General features: G+C 44.9%; 2 protein-coding genes across 5 annotated transcripts; both read left to right on the plus strand.

Annotated features, from left to right (window-relative positions):
• Positions 1-145: 145 nt before the first annotated feature.
• tekt2 (tektin 2 (testicular)) lies at positions 146-13,665 on the plus strand. 4 transcript variants are annotated; one of them, XM_042012576.1, is made up of 10 exons: positions 146-157; positions 2,090-2,246; positions 2,330-2,455; positions 2,532-2,737; positions 2,808-2,951; positions 3,036-3,150; positions 8,429-8,536; positions 8,632-8,775; positions 8,845-8,924; positions 13,076-13,665. In XM_042012576.1, exons 2-10 carry the CDS (start codon positions 2,091-2,093, stop codon positions 13,278-13,280), a joined length of 1,284 nt encoding a protein of 427 aa, XP_041868510.1. In that variant the 5' UTR covers positions 146-157; position 2,090; the 3' UTR covers positions 13,281-13,665. The 4 variants fall into 4 exon arrangements, with proteins under 4 accessions (XP_041868510.1, XP_041868509.1, XP_041868508.1 ...); XM_042012575.1 differs by lacking the exon at positions 146-157 and adding an exon at positions 719-1,103; XM_042012574.1 differs by lacking the exon at positions 146-157 and adding an exon at positions 1,365-1,432 and having other exon boundaries at positions 2,532-2,734.
• A 1,887-nt stretch (positions 13,666-15,552) lies between these two features.
• LOC121656455 (free fatty acid receptor 3) lies at positions 15,553-16,933 on the plus strand. Its single transcript, XM_042011447.1, has 2 exons — positions 15,553-15,645; positions 15,747-16,933. The coding sequence occupies exons 1-2, from the start codon at positions 15,553-15,555 to the stop codon at positions 16,788-16,790; spliced, it is 1,137 nt and encodes a 378-aa protein (XP_041867381.1). The 3' UTR covers positions 16,791-16,933.
• The last annotated feature ends 9,374 nt before the right edge of the window (positions 16,934-26,307 follow it).

Below are 26,307 nucleotides of genomic sequence, written 5' to 3' on the forward strand. Positions count from 1 at the left end.
TGGTATAACCTTTGTTAAAGTTCCAGCTTGGAACATCTGCAGGAATGCAGCAACCAGAAAGCAGCTCAGATCAATGAAAGTGATTGGAAAAGAAGTGGGCTGAGCACCGAGCCCAATGCCGGGCTCACATACATCTGACCTCTACTGGGCCGGACTTGTAAGATAACATAATTACTTATAAATAATGAACACAATTTTTATCTTAGTCCAAAAACAAATGGTGAAGATGCTTACATTTAATGAACTATCTTTTTAAAAACCATGAACCTGAAATTTCTGGAGAAAAATAAGTGCAGTTTCAACATCAAGCCGTAATTTCTCATTTACACATTTTATCTGTGTATATGTTGTTTGTATTTATAAATGCAAAATGAACTATGAAATTTAAAGGTTTTGTAAAGTTGTCAGTTATTGATAAATGATTTTTGTTCTATTTTGATAGTTTAATAAAGCCTCACATCAGGTGGAAAGATCTAAATTGATCGTATTTCACAATAAACAGTTTAGTTCAGTAAGTTTATTCCAAATTAAGTTGTATCTTTCCACTTGATATGAGGCTTTATTTAACCACAATATCAAAATAGAATAATATATATATATATATATCCTAATTGGTTTAGTCACTTTAATGAAAGGCCTGTGTGGAACTGGGATTTCTGAATTTCTAATCAAATGATAAAATGAATTTCTAATGGAACAATGTGTTTCAAACCATAAGTTTTACTCTGACTTGAACATTAAAAAACGAGCTTTTCTGCTCATGCAGTGCATTCAGCTCGTCAACATTTTTTAATCAGGACTGTTAGTACTGCTGACTAAGTTCTCGCGCGTCTGTTCCTCCGGACTCTTTCATCTTCTGATGGAATAAAAATTCTGCTTCCGGTCAAACGCTGAACCCGAACACGTGACCGTTCATGTACCTTCATGCTTTCTGCCGTTTGATTCATGTCACATAACAAATGAACTCGTTTTAATTATTAAGTTTCGGCCCGTCTGTTGCGGTCGTCGCGTGGAGACGGCAGCAGTAACTGTTGCCATGGGAACGACGAGGGTTCGGAGCACAAGCAGCACGCGCCGACAGATCCGAACATTCTAGAACTCCGGTGAGCAAAAACCGCTCGTTAGAAATTAGATCAAAGGTTTTCATCGCGATATTTCATGATTGTATTTTATCTTATTTATTTTTTTATTTATTCATAAAACAAGAACTAAAAAAAAGGGAAAAAAGTTTCGGTCGGAACCACAACCGGTTTTATTTATGGGTCCGTTTCCAACTACATTTAATGCGATTTGTACATTTAAATTAGAACACATTTTAATGATTTTAGGAATACGTGATATGTTTTAATTATCGGTAAATATAGTGATGATGATGCTGATGGTGATAATATGGATTTCAATATACAACTCCAGGCTAAAAAATGTGTAAAATGTAGGTAAAAACAGCATGTAGTGCTTTCCAAATCTCATCAACCCATATTTTATTTCCAGCAGAAAATAGACAACATATAAAGTGTTGAAATTAAGACATTTTACCATTTGATGGAAACTAAGAGCTGATCACCCTGGAACTACTTTTCCAGACGTGTTGCTGCCATCAGATTCACCATCAGTTCATATTTTCCATCACATGGTGAAATGTCTGTTTCATCCTCTGATATGTTGTTGAAAATCTTTTTGTTTTAATTTACATTTTACACAGCAACGTTTGGGAGGTGGGTTATATAAGTTTTAAAAAGCATCTTAAATAATTTTGCGTAACTTACTGAATTTTTGTGTATTTACTAATAAAAAAGTTCTGATAAAGATGAGGCTGTAACTCCTCAAGGCCTCCAGGTTATGAGTCCTAACCTCCTCTCTGCCCCCTTTCAAGCAACTACAAAATAAAAATAAATAAATAAATAATAAAGGCATATAAAAAAAAAATCAATCTTATTTCTGGCCAGAAACGTAGGAACAATTAAACGTATGGAAAGTCAGACTTAGAAAATCTTGAGCATCATCTCCTGTGTGCCAGCAGCTCCTCTGGACTCCTCTCGTCTTTTTATGGAGGATTAAAAATGTTTGAAAAGTGTGCATGTCTTATCAGGATGTCTACATTTCCTGCAAAGCCCGGGCTGCGCCACGGCGTGTCTGACTGGCGCGGCAACAACCAGCAGCTGTCCGCCACAGCTCAACATGAGCGACACGTTTCCAGCGCGATCAGACAGGAGGGCCGGTCGTTACGCAACGAGACCAACTGTCAGGTGGGCTCTCAGTCTGTGAGGATGGAGGATGCTATCTTTGTGCAGGACTTAGCTGCTGTTTGTCCCGTTCTTGTGATCGGTAGACCTCCTGGGATGAGAGCGACACCTCACGCCGACTCGGTGACCGGGTCTGGGATGTTGCTCGGTGGAAGGATGTGTTGGAAACCTGCGCTCTGAAGGTGGATGAGGAGATGGAGGCTCTGACACTGGTGGGCTTTTACTCCAGTGAGCAAGAATGTGTTACGATGGGAGTCCAAACAGTGATGTGACTGCTGTGTTTGACAGACCAAGGACAAGACTGAGCAGGCCTTGGCCGCCACCGCCGTCCCTCTGGAGGTCAGCACCGAGTGCCTGACGCTGAGGGAGGGGCGGCGCGGACACGAGCTGGTCATGGACCCTGTGGAGGAGCAGCTGAAGAAGGAAGTGGAGCTGATTGAAAGAGTGCAGCAGAGTCTGCAGCAGCACATCGACCAGGCCTTTGAGCAGCTGTGGTGAGGTCCTCTGCTACGCTGCTGAACTGTTCCATGCAGACCTCTGATTGGCTGTTTTTGTTCTGCTCAGTGTTTTGCAGGAGACTCGACACCAGCTCACCAATGACCTCCAGAACAAGATGGACGCTCTGGATATTGACATGTCCTGCCTGTCACTCACCACAAAGTCGCCACAGATCTCCCTGAAGACCAACCCAACCCGCATACCGCCGGGGTAAAGCTGGGACTAATACATGCTCTAAGTTTTTATACATAATTCCCAGTTTTTAACCTCGCAGTTAAATGTTTGTGGATGCAGTTCCTCCACCTCCCAGGAGTGGGTCCAGTTCAGCCAGTTTAATGTGAACCGTGCACAGGAGGCCATGCAGGCGTCCCAGCAAATACGGGAGAACATGAACCTCAGCAGAGCCCAGGTCGGTGAGATGTAACCACACACGTCTCTGTAGCACAAATATCATAATGGCCATGAAGTATTCATGGATGAGATTTGAGCTTCAGATTCAGCATCCTGCCTGGTCTTATCTCTGGCTGGGTCTCCTCTTTTTCCTCTCCTCCTGCCCCCTGGCATTTCTGTGCTGAATCAACCACAGTGCACGTTTAAAACAACCAGTGTGTTGATATCCAGTTACTAGCATGTGACGTGGTGAGTAAAACCAAACTAAGATGTAATGTGATTTTTCAGTCTGAGCAAAACATCTGTTAAGTGTCGTTTCTCTCTAAATGTCAGTGTACCATCACAACCGCTCAGAAACACATACTTATAAGGTTAAAAGCGCTGCTTTGAACTCAAAATAACTTCATCTGTAAACATTACAGAGCCACAACTAATGAGTTTAAATTAAGGAAGACATCTCAACCATTAAATTTCATCATTTACAGTAGTTATGTTTGTAAACCCAGTAAATACTTAACACTAAAACCACCGCTACATTTAAACCTGTGTTGCCTAAATATTTGTAATAAATGGATATGAACATTGTTGGAAAACCATGAAGGGATGGAGAACACACAGACAACATGACAAAAGTATCAAGAGTTAAACAAAAGTAAGAATATTTATGCTAGCATGGCTATTTACGCTATAGACTATGAGGCTAATGCAACTATTTCCACGTTGCAACCACAGCAGATGACATCTCTTCTTTAGCCACAGCTCCTGCGCTCGACATTGCAGCATGTGCTGCAGGTGTCTTGAGTTCCTCTCCTCACCTGGTCCCACCTCTTTACAGGAATCTGCTGCACCTTTGGATTGTGCTGCAGTCCGCCTTGTTCCACCGGCCTTTCTAGCTGTTTTTCTTCATGAACTCCACCCTTAATTCCTCTGCCAGCTGTTGTAAAAACCAGGGTTGTGCGAGTTTCTGCTTCTCATGAAACAAATAGTTCATGTTCACCATTTCAATTTTGAACTGGTTCAAAGTTCAGTTCATTTCAGTTGTTGTAAGTTTGAAGTGAGAATAAAAGACTGAACTAGAGAAACATGTAACTAACCAACTAACCTGCTGGTGGGAAGGCAGACCCCTGAAGTTTGCAGGCTGTGCGATCTGTTGGGAAGCTGTTGCCCTTTCCTAATGGCTTTTTTTAAATGCAGATATCATATCAAACTGGACGGATGCTTCAACTCCACGTCTCTCAAATTAGAATGATGTCCTAACTTTCTTTTAAAGACATAACTTGCACATAAATGTTAGATTTTTTTTTAAATTTACAGTAAGTAATATTCTGGTATCGTAAGCACACGAAGCTGCGTCTGCAGCCCCTCTGCTTTCACCTCCACCTGCCATTTCAGAGCAGGACTGCACCAATGTTATTGAGGAATGTTTCCGGTTGGTTATACTAGAGTGTGCAATGCATGGTGGGTAAGTAGTGTCAACATCATCTGATCCAGTATGTCAGGAATAACTGGATATTTTCTCTTCTTTAGACCATTCTCTGGAAACCCTAGAGATGGTTAGTAATACTCATGGCAAATACTCAGACCAGCAACCAGACTCTCGAATCCCCTTTCTTCCTCATTCTGATGCCATCCATCATGTCTACGTGACTACATGCTGCCATGTGATTGGCAGGTTGGTATTCTTCCAGTAATTCTGTTCCTTTTCCTGCAGTGCAGACTCAACACATCAGGGGGCAGAAAGAGGTTAAAGCAGGGGTATTTAACTTAAATTTAAAGAGGTCCTATTTTAGAAAAACTTTTGGAGCCAAGAGATCATAATGACCATATATACATACATATATACTGTGTATATATGTATATATATATATATATATAAAAATATATATACATACACACACATATTTAAATATGGTCTGTATGTACAATGAAAACACTGAATAAATTGAATTTTAAAACTTTAAATAAGACATACATGACTCGATCTTAAAAACACCAGGGGTAAGACAAAAAACTTTCTCCTCCTCGTGTAGTTATAAAGCAGTGAAACTGATCCATCAGCCTCAGATAAGGTTTTTTGAGGGGCTGCATGATGAGCTTAAATTTCTACTCTTTATTATATATGTTTTACACAGGTCCCATATACAGTCCCTGACAAAAGTCTTGTCGCTTATCCATTTTGTAGAAACAAAAGCTTATAACCTGACTTTAAATTCATCGATTGGTTTTAGAAATGTCTCATATGAAAGCTAAAACCCTCCCAAATTATGCTCAATATACTAAAATAAATTTGCTTCACTGAAGAAAGATTGATCATTTAATGAACACAGAAAGGTCAGATTTTGGCAAGACAAAAGTCTTGTCGCCTTGTCATATGATGCACCCAATCCTAGATTACAGCCTCACCTGTGATCAGTTACTGATCAATCACTTAGTGGGTGTGTATAAAAAGAACCCCAGCACACCAGACCTTCACATCAACTGCAACTTGACCTCTGACAACATGCCTAAGATCCACCCTGAGACCAAAGCGTTAATTATCAAGAGGCTGAAGACCAGATCCACTGCTGAGGTGGCTGACACCTTCAATGTGTCTCAGCGTCAAGTACAAAGAATAAGAAAAAGATATGAAAAGACTGGAGATGTTTTTGACAAGCCCAGGTCCGGCAGACCCCGCAAGACAACTGCTCGGGAGGACCGTTTGTTGCTTCGAAAATCCAAGGCCAGCCCCTTTTCCACTGCAGCAGAGCTCCACCAGGCCTGGTCACCTCAAGTTCCTGTGTCAACCAGAACAGTTTGTAGAATCCTGTCTCGAAATGGCCTCCATGGTCGAATCAGTGCACAGAAACCAGCTCTAAACAAAAGGCAATTAAAAAACCGTGTGGCATTTGCCAAGGCCCACAGCCTGCTAAAAGGATGGACACTGGAAAAGTGGCAGAAGGTGGATTTCTCAGATGAATCCTCGGTTGAATTACATCACAGCCGCCGCAAATATTGCAGGAGACCTACTGGAGCCCGCATGGATCCAAGATTCACCCAGAAAACAGTTAAGTTTGGTGGCGGAAAAATCATGGTCTGGGGTTACATCCAGTATGGGGGTGTGCGAGACATTTGCAGGGTGGAAGGCAATATCAATAGCCTAAAATATCAAGAAGTATTAGCTACCTCTTACATTCCCAACCATAAACGGGGTCAAATTTTGCAGCAGGATGGTGCTCCATCACATACTTCTATCTCTACATCAAAGTTCCTCAAGGCGAAGAAGATCAAGGTGCTCCAGGACTGGCCAGCCCAGTCACCAGACATGAACATCATTGAGCATGTCTGGGGTAGAATGAAAGAGGAAGCATGGAAGGCAAAACCAAAGAATCTTGATGAACTCTGGGAGGCATGTAAGACTGCTTTTTTTGCTATTCCTGATGACTTCATCAACAAATTGTATGAATCATTGTCGAACCGCATGGATGCAGTCCTTCAAGCTCATGGAAGTCATACAAGATACTGAATATGGATCTCACAGCACTACTACTTAATTCACTGATGTTATGCAACATATTTTTGTATTTGAAGTAAATTATTTGTTCAATTTTCTGTAGGCGACAAGACTTTTGTCTTGCCAAAATCTGACCTTTCTGTGTTCATTAAATGATCAATCTTTCTTCAGTGAAGCAAATTTATTTTAGTATATTGAGCATAATTTGGGAGGGTTTTAGCTTTCATATGAGACATTTCTAAAACCAATCGATGAATTTAAAGTCAGGTTATAAGCTTTTGTTTCTACAAAATGGATAAGCGACAAGACTTTTGTCAGGGACTGTATTTGTTGTCTATCTGTCCATTGTCACTGTTGCTCTGTCACGAGAAGTTAAACGTGCATGTGGGTAGAAGTGTGCATGTGGTTAGGGGCGTGCATGTGGGTAGGAGTGTGCATGTGGGTAGGGGCATGCTGGTTCGGACAGCCGCGGTTACCAAGGAAACAGCTGTTGACCCTACTTCATGAAAAAAAGACTGTTCCGCATCCAAGGACTTCTTTTCTTTGTTGAGGACAGCTGTGAGAATCCGGAGGTCCGGCGCAGATAAGCAGCTACACTCTGGAAAACCTGCAGTTGACGAAATTTGCAAGGCTTCACAGAAAAACCAGCCCAAAGTCACAGAAACAGGCAGATTTAGCAACTCTACTGCCTTTTTCTGGTGCAGTCGTCTGGTTTTTTAACCCAGTTGGCAGTTTACCGCGGCACCGGGAGTCTCACGCACTGATTGGCTGAGGGCATCACGTGGGATGGCTTACCTCACATGTAACTGGTCCGCCTGTTTCCTCACTGCTAAAAGTTGCGCCAGTTCAAGTTAAAGCACCCCGTCAGATTTTATATTTTAACTCTGGGTAGTGATGCGAAGTTCGACTCTTTTCACTAACCCAGGTCTTTTGCTCTCGAACAGTAAAGTGAACGAATCTTGAACGAGTCATGTCGTTCATTTTTACAGCAGGTGGCGATTCTCAAGCAGTAAATACTGAAGGCAACAAAACTACTGGTAATGCCACAAGCAATTCAAACCATGTGAAAACGTAGGGAAGCAAATACACACCACAATAAAGTGATTTGTGTCCTACATCCTCCCTGCCATTGTTTAACAGCGCAACAGTGACTCGGTAACTATCACGTGACAAATGAACAAGAGACCGAGCCGAGAGCGAACGTACTGCTGAGCTGGATACAGCTTGAGCTGTGAACGAACGAAGGAAGACCCGTTCAGAGACCGAGTTGCCTGTCACGTGACAGAGAGAAGAACTAGAGAGACCAATCCGAGAGCGAACGTACTGCTCGCCAAACAGCTGAATGATGAACGAGAACGACAACGAGACCGAGAACGAGACCGTGCAGCCCGAGCTGTCTGTCACAAATGCCTGAGCAGCCTGGCTGTCACGTGACAAAAGAACGAGGACCTGAGGACGGACCTGAGCGAGTCCTGAACGAATCATTTCTGTTTCCTGTCCTGACCTACTGACTGAGTTTATGCAGCTGCCTGCCATGTGGCGAGAGGAGGTACCGCATGAAAATGAACGAATCGCTCACTGAGAGGACCCGTTACTCCCGAGTTATATAAAGGACTAGTTCATACTGAACGAATCGGTCGTGACCGACACATCACTAACTCTGGGTCCATGTGGGAAAGGTTGTAAGTCCGGATACGGACTGCGGCCCGCTTGTTAGTGACCTCTGGGTTAAAGGGTTGTTTAATTCCCTCTAAGCTGTGCGACAACACGGTCAGCACTTTTCTAATTGAACTGTTTTGTTTCACAGCTGCAGAACGAGTTGGAGACTCAGCGCAGGGCCACAGAGTTTGCTCTCCGGAAACGAAACCACAACGAAGAGCAGTCCCGAGACGAGCTGCAGTGGCAGATCAGAAATGTAGGATATGTCATGAAGCTCAGTGAGATGTTTATCTAGTAATTCGCAGGCTGGTACCATGATGTGACTTTTCCTGTCTGCACATCTGTCTGCAGACTGAAGAAGAAATGGCTGAAATGGAGGGCGACATCCAGGGGCTGGATGCAGATCTACAAGCAAAGACTGCCTCCCTGAAGCTGGCCCACACCAGGCTGGAGACCAGGACCCGCAGACTCGGCATGGACCTGTGCAGGGACGAGGTCTGAGAAGTTCATGTTGTTAGCAGCTGCAGCGTGACCGATCTTACTGAAAAGTTTTCCCTGTTTCAGGTTCAGCATGGCCTTGTTGCTGAAGTCCAGCAGCTGGAGGCTACGATCCAGGTTCTGAAGCAGAAGCTCTCTGAGGCCCAGTCAGTCCTCCTCCTTATTATGTCCAATAACCAAAGATTTAATAGATGACAGTTTTCTTCTTTTTTTGGGCAGAGACTTTCTGTATCTTCCTGCAGTGTTTGCATCACGTGTAATTTTCCTTAAGCTGACACATAATCCCCAAACAGTTGGAACATTTAATGTTTCCCTCTGCAGCGTTCCCGTTCCTGCTGCCACCTTAGACGTTCCAGGTTTCATTTAGTCTCATTTTCCTGCAACACGTCTTCAGGTGTCCAACAGAACCGAGTCATGGTTCCAGGTCAGGACTGCAGGCAGACTGGTCCAGAACCCGTTCCCTCGGTCTGGTCTTGAAGGCTTTTCATGTAAAATCTCTGTGAACTTTTCTGCATTAAAGCTGCAAAACCCTGATTCAACCCAGACCATTAGAACCCTGATCCAACCCAGACCATCAGAACCCCGATCCAACCCAGACCATCAGAACCCCGATCCAACCCCAGACCACCAGAACCCTGATCAACCCAGACCATCACAGAACCCTGATTCAACCCAGACCATCAGAACCCCGATCCAACCCAGACCATCAGAACCCCTATCCAACCCCAGACCACCAGAACCCTGATCAACCCAGACCATCACAGAACCCTGATTCAACCCAGACCATCAGAACCCCGATCCAACCCAGACCATCAGAAGCCCAATCCAACCCCAGACCACCAGAACCCTGATCAACCCAGACCATCACAGAACCCTGATTCAACCCAGAACATCAGAACCCCGATCCAACCCAGACCATCAGAACCCCGATCCAACCCCAGACCACCAGAACCCTCATCAACCCAGACCATCACAGAACCCTGATCCCACCCAGACCATCAGCACCCTGATCCACCCAGACCATCAGAACCCCGATCCAACCCAGACCATCAGAACCCTGATCCCACCCAGATCCCACCCAGACCATCAGAACCCTGATCCAACCCAGACCATCAGAACCCCGATCCAACCCAGACCATCAGAACCCTGATTCAACCCAGACCATCAGAACCCTGATCCAACCCAGACCATCAGAACCCCGATCCAACCCAGACCATCAGAAGCCCAATCCAACCCCAGACCACCAGAACCCTGATCAACCCAGACCATCACAGAACCCTGATTCAACCCAGAACATCAGAACCCCGATCCAACCCAGACCATCAGAACCCCGATCCAACCCCAGACCACCAGAACCCTGATCAACCCAGACCATCACAGAACCCTGATCCCACCCAGACCATCAGCACCCTGATCCACCCAGACCATCAGAACCCCGATCCAACCCAGACCATCAGAACCCTGATCCCACCCAGATCCCACCCAGACCATCAGAACCCTGATCCAACCCAGACCATCAGAACCCCGATCCAACCCAGACCATCAGAACCCCGATTCAACCCAGACCATCAGAACCCCGATCCAACCCAGACCATCAGAACCCCGATCCGACCCCAGACCATCAGAACCCCGATCCAACCCAGACCATCAGAACCCCGATCCAACCCAGACCATCAGAACCCCGATCCAACCCAGACCATCAGAACCCCGATCTGCCCCCAGACCATCAGAACCCCGATCCGCCCCCAGACCATCAGAACCCCGATCCAACCCAGACCATCAGAACCCCGATCCAACCCAGACCATCAGAACCCCGATCCGCTCCCAGACCATCAAAACCCCGATCCAGCCCAGACCATCAGAACCCCAATCCAACCCAGACCATCAGAACCCCGATCCAACCCAGACCATCAGAACCCCGATCCGCCCCCAGACCATCAGAACCCCGATCCAACCCAGACCATCAGAACCCCGATCCAACCCAGACCATCAGAACCCCGATCTGCCCCCAGACCATCAGAACCCCGATCCGCCCCCAGACCATCAGAACCCCGATCCAACCCAGACCATCAGAACCCCGATCCAACCCAGACCATCAGAACGCCGATCCGCTCCCAGACCATCAAAACCCCGATCCAGCCCAGACCATCAGAACCCCAATCCAACCCAGACCATCAAAACCCCGATCCGCCCCCAGACCATCAGAACCCCGATCCGCTCCCAGACCATCAGAACCCCGATCCAACCCAGATCATCAGAACACCGATCCGCCCCCAGATCATCAAAACCCCGATCCGCCCCCAGACCATCAGAACCCCGATCCAACCCAGACCATCAGAACCCCGATCCAACCCAAACCATCAGAACCCCGATCCGCCCCAGACCATCAAAACCCCGATCCATCCCTAGACCATCAAAACCCTGATCCAACCCCAGACCACCAGAACCCTGATCCAACCCCAGACCATCAAAACCCCGATCCACCTCCAGACCACCAGAACCCTGATCAACCCCAAACCATCAGAACCCCGATTCACCCCAAACCATCAAAACCTCAATCCAACCCCAGACCACCAGAACCCTGATCAACCCCCCAGACCATCAAAACCCCAGTCCACCCCAGACCATCAAAACCCCAATCCGCCCCAGACCATCAGAACCCCGATCTGCCTCAGACCATCAGAACCCCTGATCCGCCCCAGACCATCAGAACCCCGATCCACCCCAGACCATCAAAACCCCAAGCCAACCCCAGACCATCAGAACCCCGATCCGCCCTAGACCGTCAGAACCCCGATCTGCCTCAGACCATCAGAACCCCTGATCCGCCCCAGACCATGATAACCCCGATCCAACCCCAGACCATCAGAACCCCGATCCACCCCAAACCATCAGAACCCCGATCCAACTCCAGACCATCAGAACCTCGATCCAACCCCAGACCATCAGAGCTGATCCGCCCCAGACCATCAGAACCCCGATCTGCCCCAGACCATCAGAACCCCGATCCAACCCAGACCATCAGAACCCTGATCCCACCCAGATCCCACCCAGACCATCAGAACCCTGATCCAACCCAGACCATCAGAACCCCGATCCAACCCAAACCATCAGAACCCCGATCCGCCCCAGACCATCAAAACCCTGATCCAACCCCAGACCACCAGAACCCTGATCCAACCCCAGACCATCAGAACCCTGACCCAACCCAGACCATCAGAACCCCGTTCCGCCCCAGACCATCAAAACCCCGATCCACCTCCAGACCACCAGAACCCTGATCCACCCAGACCATCAGAACCCCGATCCGCCCCAGACCATCAGAACCCCGATCCACCCCAGACCATCAGAACCCCAATCCAACCCCAGACCATCAGAACCCAGATCTAACCCCAGACCATCAGAACCTTGATCCAACTCCAGACCATCAGAACCCAGATTTGCCTCAGACCATCAGAGCTGATCTGACCCAGACCATCAGAACCCCGATCTGCCCCAGACCATCAGAACCCCGATCCAACCCCAGACCATCAGAACCCCGAACCGCCCCAGACCATCAGAACGCCAATCCAACCCCAGACCATCAGAACCCAGATCTAACCCCAGACCATCAGAACCCCGATCTGCCCCAGACCATCAGAACCCCGATCTGCCCCAGACCATCAGAACCCCGATCCACCCCCAGACCATCAGAACCAGGTTTTTTTACTTGTTTCTGACAACACCCTGGAGGCTTCTTTTGCTCCATTTCTTCCAACAAGTATCTGGACTACTGGTTGGTCTGACCACAGTCCAGGTCTCTACTGAGTGGTGGTCCATCCCAGGTGCCTCCGAGTCCAGAGAAGTTTACATCGTCTCTGGAACTCTGATGAGGAACGTAACTCTGGATTGTAAAGCTGATGAAGGTTTCTACAATAAACCTAGTTCATGTGGTTCTATCAGCTGGGGATAATGGTTCTGGATGAAGGTCCATCTGAGGGATCAGAGACAACTGTGTCCAGATTAGACTGAAATTCCTCCAGATTGACTGAATGGTTTAATCATGTTCTGACTGTAGAGGGAGAAAGATGGACATCCCTTTGAGTTTTCTTTGGGGAGTAGTTGTTAAACCGACTGACATCAGTTAATTTTTTCCTCATTACTGGCCCTGAACTAATGCGTCCCAACTTCTGCTGGAATATGTTGCAGGAAGAAATGCATCAAAACCAAAAGATATTAACAAAGTTGACAGAGAAAATGTGTAAACTCTCTGCAGTCAAAGGAAATGTGAGAATCACAGAGTTTGTTTTTCCTTCAGAAACTCTCTGCAGAGGATGAAGCTCCATCACAGCCACATGCTGCAGGATCTTTCCAGAAAGCAAGAAGCTCTGTCTCTGGAACAGCGCAGCATGAGCACTCGGACCCGCCTCACATCAACCTCCACCACCGATAGAACCGCAGTCCCACTCGTCCCACTGGCTAACTCCAGTGGGAGGAGCAACCTGCAGCTGTTAGCTCAGTGAGGAATCGGATAATATTTACTCATCCTCACCTTTCATCCTTTCCTATGTTGTGTTAAATTTCTTTCCTTATCAGTTCAGTTTTACAAACCTTTCTGCAAATCATCCCAAAATGTCTTTTAAACACGTCTTTGAACCAGTGTTTAGTCATCAGGATGCGGCATGTTTGCCATCTGTACATGTTTATCCAAAATTCAGCAGTGAAAGCTCTCACGCTTCAGTCTTATCAAACATTTGCTTTAATGGCTTTGTTTGGCTTTGTCATACTGTTTGATCAGCGGATGCCGCTTGGAGCAGAAAGGCAGCAATAATGACTTGAACTTTGACTCTGGTTCTGATAAATAATACAGTAAACTGGTTCCTTACGACAATAAAAGCCATAAATCTCCCCTGTTTTTGCAGCAGTGTGTTTAAAATGGACGTGTTTGGGTTTTTGGTTTGAAGGAGGGTGAAAACTGTGAAGGAAATTAAGATTTTCTTTGAAATATGATCAGTTTGAACTTAGATGTCTTCATTATTTATTCAGTTTTTTAACTTGAATCTATAATTTTCACTGAACTGTGAGCAGACAACGCCCTGATAGATTATCATTGAGCCGTATAAGTGTGTGTGACCCAGAAAATGTTGGTGTTTGAGCTTCTGTGCCAGCAACAAATTGCAGAAGTGCCGCTTGAAAAAGAGAAGAAGCAAATATTAGGTCACTATCAGTTTAACCCTTAAAACTCCAAGACATGTTTTTGATATCTTTGGCCTGCCTGTTTTTCTTTTAATCTAAACCAGTATAAACCAGTCTGTAGCAGCTTTTAATCCCAGTATAAACCAGTCTGTAGCAGCTGAAGCTTTTAATCCCAGTATAAACCAGTGTGTAGCAGCTTTTAATCCCAGTATAAACCAGTCTGTAGCAGCTTTTAATCCCAGTATAAACCAGTCTGTAGCAGCTTTTAATCCCAGTATAAACCAGTGTGTAGCAGCTTTTAATCCCAGTATAAACCAGTCTGTAGCAGCTTTTAATCCCAGTATAAACCAGTGTGTAGCAGCTTTTAATCCCAGTATAAACCAGTCTGTAACAGCTTTTAATCCCAGTATAAACCAGTGTGTAGCAGCTTTTAATCCCAGTCAGCATGCAGACATGATGTTTCCAGGACAGCCTCAGTTGTCAGATTATGAGCCCATGAATAACCATTTCCAGTTATTCCTGCTACTATTTACCTGCTATCCTCACTAAACCAACTCCAGCTCAGCTGCTTTGTGGCGCCACCGTGCATCAGAAACGTCTTCTTGGCTTTATTCCAGCCATAGAGGAGCTTTATTTTTCTTCTTTTCACACACACATAGAACTTTCTGCTCACTGGTTGATCTTTGGCTGCTCCTGATTGGACGTTACCGTCAATCTAAGCTCTCTGATTGGTGGAAAGTCTGACAGGAAGTGGCTTCATCTTCATTTCCAGGTCTAAATGATAAAATGTGATAAATTATGCTGTTATCATGGATCATTGTGGATTTACAAGATAGAGTCTCTGAATAAAACTACATTTAGTGGCTGGATTGTAAACCTCCTGGACGGGATAGAAATGCCTAGAAAACTTCCATAGATCAGCTAAAGAGTAGCTATCCATCACATTTACCCCACAGAGAAACACACCACTGCTCCTGAGACACTGGTGATTGTATAGTGATCGCAGACAGGGCCAGAGATCTAACAGAGTTTTAAAGGGTTAAATAACTTTGCAAGCATCCATCAGAATCTGTGTCTGACTGGCTTCAGACTGTAATCCCACCTGCAGAGATCCAAACACCTTCTGTTTGGATCTCTGCAGGTCTTTTCACAGAGGAGAAAAATATTTCTTGGTATCTCTCAGTTTTCCTCCAATAAAATGCTGCTGCAACAAAACTGCCCCATTTTCTTCACCCAGAGCCTCCAGCTTGACACGCCCACCTCCACAAACACGCCGTCACACAAACAGGAACTCATTCGTCCACCATAAAGCTGTTAGAAATACCCTCATGCCACAAACAAGTTGCCCTCTTCCAAAGCCCATCCCCTCCTCTTCTCGCATGGACCATCAGCTTCAGGACATTTATGGCTTTACTGCCCGGCCCTCCAGTGCACGCGCTTCCTGAAAGCTCCGATTATTCTAAATCATTTCACTTAAGGGCCCAGATGCTACCTGTCTGTTGCCCTTCTCTGAGAGGGTAATTAAGGCCGGCTGGTGCCGGATAAATGCCCCCCTGCTTCTGCATGAGTGGCTGCATCTCCTTATCTGCGTCTGTCGTGATGTCGTGTGCACCTCGCCCCCTACATGCCCACATTCTGGCCGCCGCCTCCTTTTTTTCCACCTGTTTTGTCTTCTGCCTCAGAGTCAAGAGTGTCTGCGACGAGGGAGAAGCCAGATTTGTTTTCTAGCTCTGAAAACCTGCTTTTTGAAAGATGCTGCACGTGAACGCATGCGGGGTGTTTGCTGGTTTTAGGGTTTCCCGTTGGATGGTAACCAGACCAGAGGACGTCCTCATGCTGTAGCGGACTCGTCTGAAGAGATGCCGTTGACGGTCTTGGACTGCGTCGCTGTCTCCGTCCACATCTTCACCTTTCTGCTCGGCCTTCCTGCCAACCTGCTTGTCCTCTTCGTGTACACACGCAAGGCTCGCAAGCACGGCGCCACGCCTAACGTGGTCTATGCCCTCAACCTGTGCGTGGCCAACCTGGCGCTCGTGGCCTGGCTGCCCGTGAAGGTGGGGGAGATGGTGCTGAAGGACTGGAGGCTTCCACCGCTGGTGTGCCCTTTTTACAGCTTCTTCTTCTACTCCTCCCTATACGGCAGCTGTCTCTTCATCACCGCCGTCACCGTGGGGCGTTACCTCAGCATCGCATTCCCCATCATCTACAAGAGGTACCGCCGTGCACGCCTGTCCTGCTACATCGCTGCTGCCTTGTGGGTGCTGGTAACAGTGCACCTCAGCATCAGCCTGGTGGCTGAGGGAGGGGCTTACTTCGTCGGCATCAAGGACAACATCTCGGTGTGTTACGACCACTTCAACGCGTCCCAACTGAAGGTGCTGCTGCCTCTGCGCCTGGAGATGGCCATCGTCTTGTTTCTTTTGCCTCTGATCATGACGTGCTTTTGCACGCTGCGTTGCGTCACTCTGGTGTGGCGTTCAAATCTGCCCCCGATGGGGAAGAGGAGAGTCCTGGCTGTGGCTCTGTCCACACTGGCTGTGTTCGTGGTGTGCTACGCACCCTACAACGCCTCGCACGTTGTGGGGTTTGTGTGGGGTACGAATGTGTCGTGGAGGCCTTATGCAATGCTCACGAGCTCCTGTAACGTTTTCCTGGAGCCCGTAGTGATGTTGATGCTCTCGCCAGCCGTGTCGAGGGGCATTCTGGGGAGAATCTGTGGCCAACAGAGCCAGTTTAGGCGGAGCGAGGGGTGTCGGCATCGAGCTAAACCGATTAGTGGTTTCACAAACATCAAAGTGCCACCTTCTCTGTCTGAGAAGGATGGGGTAACAAAATGAGGTTGAGAACAATAATCACAGCACACCAACCCACAGAAACGCTGCATCGTCATCACGTAACGTCACGTCTTCTCCCTCTTTGGACCAAATGTTTGTGACGTCCTGATGACGCAGATTTTGTGACTTTCTTTAAGCCAGCAGTGGCCGGCAGAGGGGATCAACAATAGAAAATAATATTAATCATTTTAAAAAGTGTTTTCAAGCTGATAAAATGTCTTATTTGTAATCAAACTGGGGCTTTTTCTACACTGACCTTCGTGTCAGATGATGAAAATGGCGCCATCTGGTGTCCAACATTAACACATCCGTTGCCAGTAGGACGTTTTCAGAGATAAAGATGCTTTCAGGAGGGTTTGATTGACTGATTCACATGAAACTGATGATAAATTGAAATTATTTCGACTGAACCATGAAGATTTACCAAGAAGATGATGTATAATGTTTTTTTTTCTTTCTTTCAATAAATAAACATTTCACATTTTGTTTAGAATCAAACTGCTGTATTTTTATTATTATTATTATTATTATTATTATTATTCAGCAGTTTGAGCCCAACAAGATGTTGTCGTTTTGTTTTTAGTGGTCTTAAAATAGTGTGAAGTTACTGACACCTAGTGGTCAAGTTGGAGATAACCATTTTCAACACCATCCACCCACTTTCCAAGACAGCCTTTCCCAAACTGGGGGTCCCAAGATAACGTCAGGGGGTCGCCAGATCATTATAAAGAAATATATTCATCAACATTTAGGGTCTCATATAAACTTGAGCTATTTTTTCAACATCCCTCCAGCTTCATAAGGTCCCTTCACTCTGGAAATATTCCATCATTGTTCCAGTACCTAAACCTGCATCTCCCAAAACTCCTAACGACTTTAGACCTGTTGCCCTAACTTCTCTGGTCATGAAGTCTTTTGAAAAAATTGTTAAGGAATCACTCCTGACCGGGTCCAGGATCATCTGGATCCGCTGCAGTTTGCTTATAGGTCAGGCAGAGGTGTTGAGGATGCTGCAGGGACCCTGCTGAATTTAGTTTTAACCCCAGGTCCTTTGCTCATCTTTTATTTGTTGACTTATCATTTGCTTTTAACTGTATTCAGCCGCACGTTTTAGCAGAGAGATTAAGAAACTCCCACGACATTGATTCTGGTCTCGTAGCCTGGCTGGTCGACTTTTTAACAGAGCGAGAACGTGTGAGAGTTGATGTCTGTCAGACCCAGTCAACTCTTCCACTGGGTCCCCACAGGGCTGCGTCCTCTCACCTTTATTATTTGTTTTATATACAAATGAGTGTCGCAGCCAACACGTATGTCGTAACATTATTAAATTCACGGATGACTCGGTTATGGTGTCCCTGCTGAGTAGTGATGACCCTGATCACGGACCTGTAGTGGAAGAATTCACTGACTGGTGCAGGTCATCCTTTCTAAATTGTTCCTTGAATTGTTCCAAGTTCCCTTCATATTTTTTTTACAATTTTTGAATTCTGGCCCACTCTGAATCTGTAAAATGCACGTTGAGATCTTTCTCCCACACCAGTTTAAGGAAAGAAGGCCCCTTGTCGGAGCTCTTAAGGAGCAACGAATAATACGTTGAGGCCTTATAGCCTTTGCCGAAGACCTCTACCGCATGAGAAAACCAGTCTCCAACACTGGGAGGGGTGGTTGGTGAGCCAAAGGCATGACACAGCAGATGTCGGAGCTGTAAATATCTCCAAAATTGGTTCTGAGGTAGCTGGTACTGGACATTAAGGTCCTTGAAGGATTTAAGGGTTCCCCCTTCATACAAATCCCCCAACAACAAAACACCCCTGCTCACCCAAGGACTCCAAAAAAAAGGGGAATTGTCAATGCGCAGACTAGGATTAAGCCAGATTGAGGCCATAGTATGAAGGTGTGAATGAAAACCCAATACAGTAGCAGTTCTTTTCCAGACAAACTGTAAAAAAGAGACAACAGGGTGTGTCTGAGTATTGGAAGAAAGTTTAGTAGTAATAAGGTGTACTGGGGAAAGAGGGGTGCACAGTCGACTCTCAAGACTATACCAAGGGGGAGCCCTTTCAGGAGGCAGTGCCCAGTGAAGAATGTGTCTGAGACAGAAAGCATAGTGGTAAAGAGTTAGATTCGGGACCCCCAACCCCCCCGAATCTACCGGTCTCTGTAATCTTTTAAGTTTAAGTCTGGGACGTTTGCCGTTCCACAAGAAGGTATTGCACAATCTATCAAATTGGCGAAAATAACCCACAGGTATCCTTAATGGAAGAGCTCGCAGTAAATAATTGAATCTGGGAGCACAAATCATCTTAATTACATTGACCTTTCCCCAAAGAGACAAAAATAAAGGAGACCACCGATCTATATCCATTTTAAATCTATCTATTAATGGGTCAAAATTAACCTGGATTAAATCTGACAATGTATGGGGAAATTTAATGCCAAGATATTTGATTCCTGACTGGGGCCAGCTGAAGTCGCCAGGCAGGAACAACGTCCTGGGACAATAAGGCGTCAGTGGGAGGGCCTCGGATTTTGACCAGTTAACCTTGTAACCAGATAGATGAGAAAATTGGTCAATGATTCTAAGAAGTGCAGGGATGGAACGTTGTGGTTGTGTAATCAGCACCAGAGCATCATCGGCATATAACATCAACTTATGAGAGCTGCCATTTGCACACAGGCCAGGGAAATCAGGGTCTTTGCGAATAGCAGCTGCGAGAGGTTCCAAAACTAAAGCAAAAAGCAGGATGCTCAAGGGGCAGCCCTGTCTAGTCCCTCTAAAGAGCCTAAAGGGTTGCGAAATAACACGATTTGTCGTAACAGAGGCTCTGGGATTATTGTAAAGGAGCCTGACCCAGGAAATGAATTTTGTACCAAAACCGAAGGCCTCCAGAGTAGAGAGCAGAAAATGCCACTCTACCCTGTCGAACGCCTTTTCAGCATCCAGGGAGAGGGCAACCGCTGGAGAGGCATCTTTTAAGGAGGCATCATTTTGAAGGGCCCACATAATATCAATCAAACGTTGAATAATATCTGCAGGGCAACGGGTCCGAATAAAGCCCCCCTGATCAGGGTGTATTAGAGTGGTCATCACTTTGTCCAGTCTTACTGCCAGAATTTTTGATAAAATTCTGCAATCACAATTAATCAGACTAATCGGCCTATAATTCTTGCACTCTAGAGGATCTTTATCACTCTTCAGGATGAGTGAAATCAGGGCCTCTGCTAGGGTGGGAGGGAGGCAGCCCTGGTCCAGGGACTCAACATACAACTGAAGTAGTAAGGGGGAGAGCTCCTCAACAAAGGCTTTAAAAAATTCGGCAGTGAACCCATCAGGGCCCGGTGCCTTACCGGATGGGAGGCCTTTAATTACCTTTGCAATTTCCTCCTTGGTAATAGGGGCATCCAGTAAGTCTACTTGTTCCCTGGACAGGGAAGGCAGAGAGAGAGAGGACAAAAACTTACGGATCTCAAAATCATTTGCCTTTGTTTCAGATGAATAAGAGATTAACATAGAAGTCCCTAAATGCGTCGCTAATGCTGTTGGGCTCAGACACTAAAGAGCCATGCTGCGTTCTAATGGCTGGAATTGTACTCTGAGCTTCTTTGATTTTGACATATCTGGCCAGCATCTTTCCAGCTTTATCCCCCTCTTCAAACTGTTTGTGTCTGAGACGAAATAGGGAAAACTCAACTTTCTGTGTCAAAATAGAGTTGAATTCATACTTGAGTTTCACCAAAGAGGATAAGTTAGCAGGGCTCATGTCCTGTTTGAATAGTCTCTGCAATCGCAGTCTTCCTCTCTAAATCAAGATTTTTTGCAATGTCAGACCTTTTCTTAAAGGAGGCCTATTGGATAACATGACCTCTGATGAATGCCTTGAAGGCCTCCCAAGCCACACCAACAGAGGGAGCCGACTCCCAGTTTGTTTCCAAGTAAAGAGTGATTTCAGCCTTCAGAGAGGATATAAAAACAGGACTGGAAAGTAGACTTGAATTGAACCTCCATCTAGAAAATTTTGGAAAATTACAGGGAGTAGCCACATGCAAAAATACAGGCGCATGGTCGGAAAGGAGAATGTTACCGATGGAGCTAGAGTACACAAGGGGAATGGCAGACTTAGAGATAAGAAAATAATCTATTCTAGACAAGATGTTATGAGGAGCGGAATAGAAAGTATAATCTCTAGAGGATGGGTCAAGCATTCGCCAAATGTCCACGAGGCCAAGGGCTTCACACATATCCTGCATAGCAGAAGCAGACCTGGGTGGTCGTTGAGAAGGGATATTGCTGTCAAGAATATTATCCATTACTTGATTGAAATCCCCCCCTATCAGAATGGGACAATCCCCCATCTTACTAAGATTGTGCTCCAACTGCCCAAAAAATGTGGGGTCAGCCACATTCGGGGCATATACGTTAGCTATTATGACCCTTTGACCTTGAATCTCCGCCAGGACCAGTAAGACTCGGCCAGTCTCATCCGCAACCTCTTTAACACACTTGTAACTGTAAATGTTTACGAATTAGAATTGCCACCCCCTGGCTCTGGCTACTACCACATGAGGCAAAAACATGACCCACCCAGTCCCTACAAAGTTTTTTGGATTCGGTGGGTGACAGGTGGGTTTCTTGAAGTAATGCAATATCAGCCTTTTTAGATTTATTAAATGTCATTATTTTTCTCCTTTTAATCGGGTGGTTAAGACCTTTAACATTCCAAGTCATCAAGTTCAGGGTGCCCTGTTGTAGCTGACATCCTTAATCAAATATAAAGCATCAGAGTAAGGGACAAAGCAACTGAAATCTGAAATCATCATTGGGTGAGAAGTAAATACACAAGCAATTATAATCAAATATGGATAGCAAGAAAAACAAACCTTCAAACAAACAAACTTGAGGTGACAAAGAACCGTCACCCATAGGTGCTTCAAAACTGCACCAACAATACCAAAATCCTTGCGGGCCATGACCATAGCCAGTGTAACAGACTTAACAAGAGCAATCGCACAGCAACAGCAATACAACTATACAGGCTACAATGGAGCAAGAACCTATGGTCGAACATATTAAAAGGTAAATAGAAAAAGTAGGAGTAAAGTGTTGTCAGAATGCCCCATCCTTATATCCAGCCGGACTAGGAAAGGAGGCCTGACAGCAGAGTTATGGGGTTAAGAAGTAATGTAAATACAGAATAGAACCAAGTAAATGATATAATTACAACATAAAGCCTAGAACAACCTTAAACCCCCATATAAAGGGTAAAACTACAAATCCATACTTACAATCACCCATTACTTTTAGAGGGCAAAGAGCAGACGTAGTCCAGTGCTTTTTTGGGATCGGTGAACTCCCGTTTACCCTCCGTCATCTTCAGAGTGAGCACAGCAGGAAACATCAGAGAGAATTTAATTTTTCTCTCATGTAATACTTGTTTGCATTGACGAAATGCTGCCCTCTTGTCCGTGACTAGTTTAGAATAGTCCGGAAAAACCATGATGTGATGTCGCGGAAGCTTCGTAGTTTTAATGTTGACAGGACTTTTATGCAAATGTTTTATTCTTGTTTTATTGAATCACTTTTAACCTTCTCTTTTATCTGTTGGTACGACTCCTTTCTCTCAAGAACAAGAACAGATTACAGGGGATTGTTAGACTGTGTGGGAAAATTGCAGGATCTCCCTGAATGACCTTTCAGCCCTGAATCAACCCAGAGTGTTAAACAAGGCTCGTTTAATCCTTACAGACCAAAGCCCCCCGTGGGCTCATGAATTTCTGCTGCTTCCATCAGGGCCCAGGTACATCCTACCAAGATGTAGGACTAACAGACACAAGTATTCTTTTGTCCCTGCAGCCATCGCCCTGTTGAATAAGGAGTTTTAATTTTTATTTAGTTTTAAATGTATTATTTTTATTATAGTCCTTTTAAATATGTTGTGTTACTGTGTGTTTGTGACTGATTGTTTTTTACTGCTGGCCGTACAACAAATTGCCCACACGGGATAATAAAGATTCCTTGATTCCTGTCAAAGTGAACGTGTTAATGCAAAGAGATCACCAACGTATGTTTTCTTGGGGGTCGTGGATCAAACTGCTGCATCAGTCTTCTTACCTGCTGAAAAGGAAACTTCGGCTTCGCGTTAAGATTTTTATTCTCCATCAGTGATTTCCATTGTTGAGAGACCACACCAGTGTTTCTACTTGTTTCCAGCCTCCAGCTCTCCTGAAGTCTTTTCTCCTTCTAATTTCTCCTCTCAGAAGACACCTATCCTAAACCACTGACTTCTTCATCTTCTTCTCCCTCAGAGCAGAAGTCTCCAACATGCCGTTTCATTCCAGTAATATGGCCGCTCTCCCATGCAGAAGAAACAAACACTAATGAGGACGTGGTCCTACGCTGATGTTAAACAGCTGTTAGTGGAGAAAACATCAATCGGGTCTGAATACCACTGACTGGGGTAATAAAAGATCTTTCAGCGGTGGTTCTGATGGCTGATGTTATGTTGAAGTAGATCAGCATCCTTATTTTTATTGATTTATCTTTGTTGGTTTCTGGCCTCAGACCTAGTAGACCTACTACTACTGTAGGTCTACTTTTAGTTTGTTAACGTTTATATTCTTAACATACTTTTAATGTTTCTGCGGCATCTTGCTTTTAATGTTTTATGTAGTTTGAGTTGTCTTCTACAAATGAACCTGTATCGCCTCGCTAAGGACCTAGCTTCCAGGGAAGCAATCAAATCTCCTCTTTGATTCAATCCTCCATCCTGAGCTGCACAGGGAGGCAGGGGATCCAGAACCAGGAGAAAAACCTCCATCAGGACCAGAACCAGGCAGGAAACCTCCTTCAGAACCAGGAGGAAGAACTCCATCAGAACCAGAACTTGGAAGGAAAACCTCCATGCTCAGGGAGCCACAGTGGTTTTTAATTTAGTTGCCAGCCTGGGGACTTGAACCCAGGTTCTCTAGACCCAAGCCCAAATCTTGTGACCTCAGCTTCATCTTCACTTTCAGAGCATAACTAACACGAGGCCACGAGTTAAAGATCTCGTTACTAATCTATGGCCACAGATTAACATCTGTCTTCCAGACGGGCTCAACATACCAGAAACATCCTGCTACTTTATGTAGTTTAAGCAATCCAACAAAGTCTGAAACAATTCTTTGGTTTTCAAGTTAAATGTTGACACATTATCTGTGATGTGCTTTGATCATATACCAGAAATAATACTGCACAGCTCCTGCGACTGGGGCAACAATACAGTTTGGAAACAGCCAAGAGCTAAAAACACCACAAACAACAGACTGAGCTCACTTTTCCAAAACCGTCCTAGAAAAACAGAAGATGAGAAGGTACCTCATGTGATGTAATAATAATAATAATAATAATAATAATAATAATAACAATATTCATTTTAAAATTATTATTATTATGAGTTACTGTAAGTACTAATAAAGATGTTTTCATCCTCCATCTCATTATGTTTTCAACATTCAGAGGGCAGGTTTATTTTAGAAATAAAGTGAAACGTGATTTTAGTAGCTGCTCTTACCGTTTTAAAGTAGAAACATCGTCCTGAATTTAGAATTTAGAGGCTGAACACGAACTAGACCGCCAAAATACAAAATGGCGTCCAAACACGTCACGTGACATGTTGTCTTTATTCCAGTAAATCCCACCAGGTGGTTCCTGTTTGACCACTTCTCCGTGTTTCCTTTAGGTTTTTATTCCAGGTAAAGTTAAACTGAGGCTTATTTGTGCTTTTTTAACCGAAGTTTGTGTTTCTCGAAGTGGTGCATTCAAAAACAAACCGGAAAACAGAATTTCCAACTACCGAATGGAGGGGGTTGAACAAAAGCAGATTTTTCTGATCTGAATAGAACGGATTAAACACACCACTTATTTTAAGATAATTTAATGTTAATAACAAAGTGGGGAAAGGATGGAAAGATTTGGACACTGGTACAGTGTCAACATGATTTCATCATTTGAACTTAAATTTGAAAAATGTAGATGAGGAAGATGAAGAATAGTCTGATGAATGATGAAGATGATCAATTCTTTTGTTCCACTTTTCTTTTTTCCTTTCTTTCTTTCTTTCTTTCTTTCTTTCTTTCTTATATATATATATATATATAAAGAGACAGAGAGAGAGAGAGAGAGAGAGAGAGAGAGAGAGAGAGAGAGAGAGACAGTAATATCTGCAGTAACGTTGAACTGAGAGGAGAAAACTTTTCTGAAACCAGTAAATGTTGGAAATATAGAAGATTCAGATTTGTTGCTGCTTGACAACATGAAAATCTTTTCCCTTTCTTGTCCGATGTCCCTGTTCCCTGACTAAACGATATCCTGTCCTCATGAGGATCTTTCATAAAGGCACTTTGTGGGCAATTTGATGCTTATTAATTGGGTTTATTCTCCACAATAACTAAATTAAAGCTGTTGCCTCTGTTTCAGTGGAAGTATATCAGAAAGAGGAGTGACCAGTTTAACAGCAAAGAACGAATAAAGTTGGTTTGAAATGATAGGACTGCTAGAAGTGAGAGGAATTAGTGCTCATTTATTTACTAGAAAACAAGAAGCAGAAACCAAAAGTTCCATCTGGATGTGATTATGGATCTGATTTAACTTCCTGAGGTAAAAGCATCAGACACCAAACTTCCAGCAGAATGATGGGAGCATTGTTTTAGGAGCAGATTGTTCTGGCTGAGCTGGAAGCAACGGAGCTGCTCTGGTGGTAGAACTGTGGTGCTGTTTCTAAATGATCCTAAAGGATGAAACAAGTGAGTCATTGTTTCATGAAGCATCCCATCTGTTCAGGTGAAGGTTGCTTCTGATCAGCCACACGGACGGTCCGCTTGCTTTCACACTGTCTGCGCACTGGACCAGGGTTCCCCTGCAAGCAGATCGAGTCCCCCAGTTTTCCAGCGGATCAGAGCTGGCTTGAATTGTGGGCAGCTGTAGTTTAGGAAGCTGGTGGATCGATTGTTGGTGGAGCAACTCCATGCTGAAGTGTTCTCGGACAAGACACTGACCTCCACGTTGCCTCCCGATGTGTCTATCGGGGTATGAATGGCTGTAATTGGTTCAAAGCACCTGGTAAAACAAACTATAGACGTGCTGTATGAGTGTGTATGTGAACAGGTGAATCGGTGACTTTGAGAGCTCAACAAATGACTAGAAAAGTGCTATATAAGTACAGTCCATTTGCCCCTTTTCTTTCTTTGGTCCACTCGGAGTCTGAATGCCTGTTCACACTGCTCCAAATGAACCGTAGTATCTGTAGAAGCAGCGTTTACCTAAAGCAGACCAAACAGCGGCAGTGTGAGGTTCATATGTGGACCTGAAAGTAACTATGGGTGTCTGACAAGAGGGGCAAAATCCTTCTGAATTCCACGCCCAATCGAACCGAGTACCTTGAATGCACCCATTTTAAATCTTTTTGAGGGCCTGAAAGATACATTTATGTTCCAAAGCACTAAGTGGTATTATTTGTTAAAATGTTGGGGTACACATTTTAAT

This window comes from Melanotaenia boesemani, chromosome 17 (assembly GCF_017639745.1).
Source record: "Melanotaenia boesemani isolate fMelBoe1 chromosome 17, fMelBoe1.pri, whole genome shotgun sequence".
In the NCBI taxonomy this organism is placed as follows: Eukaryota; Metazoa; Chordata; class Actinopteri; order Atheriniformes; family Melanotaeniidae; genus Melanotaenia; species Melanotaenia boesemani.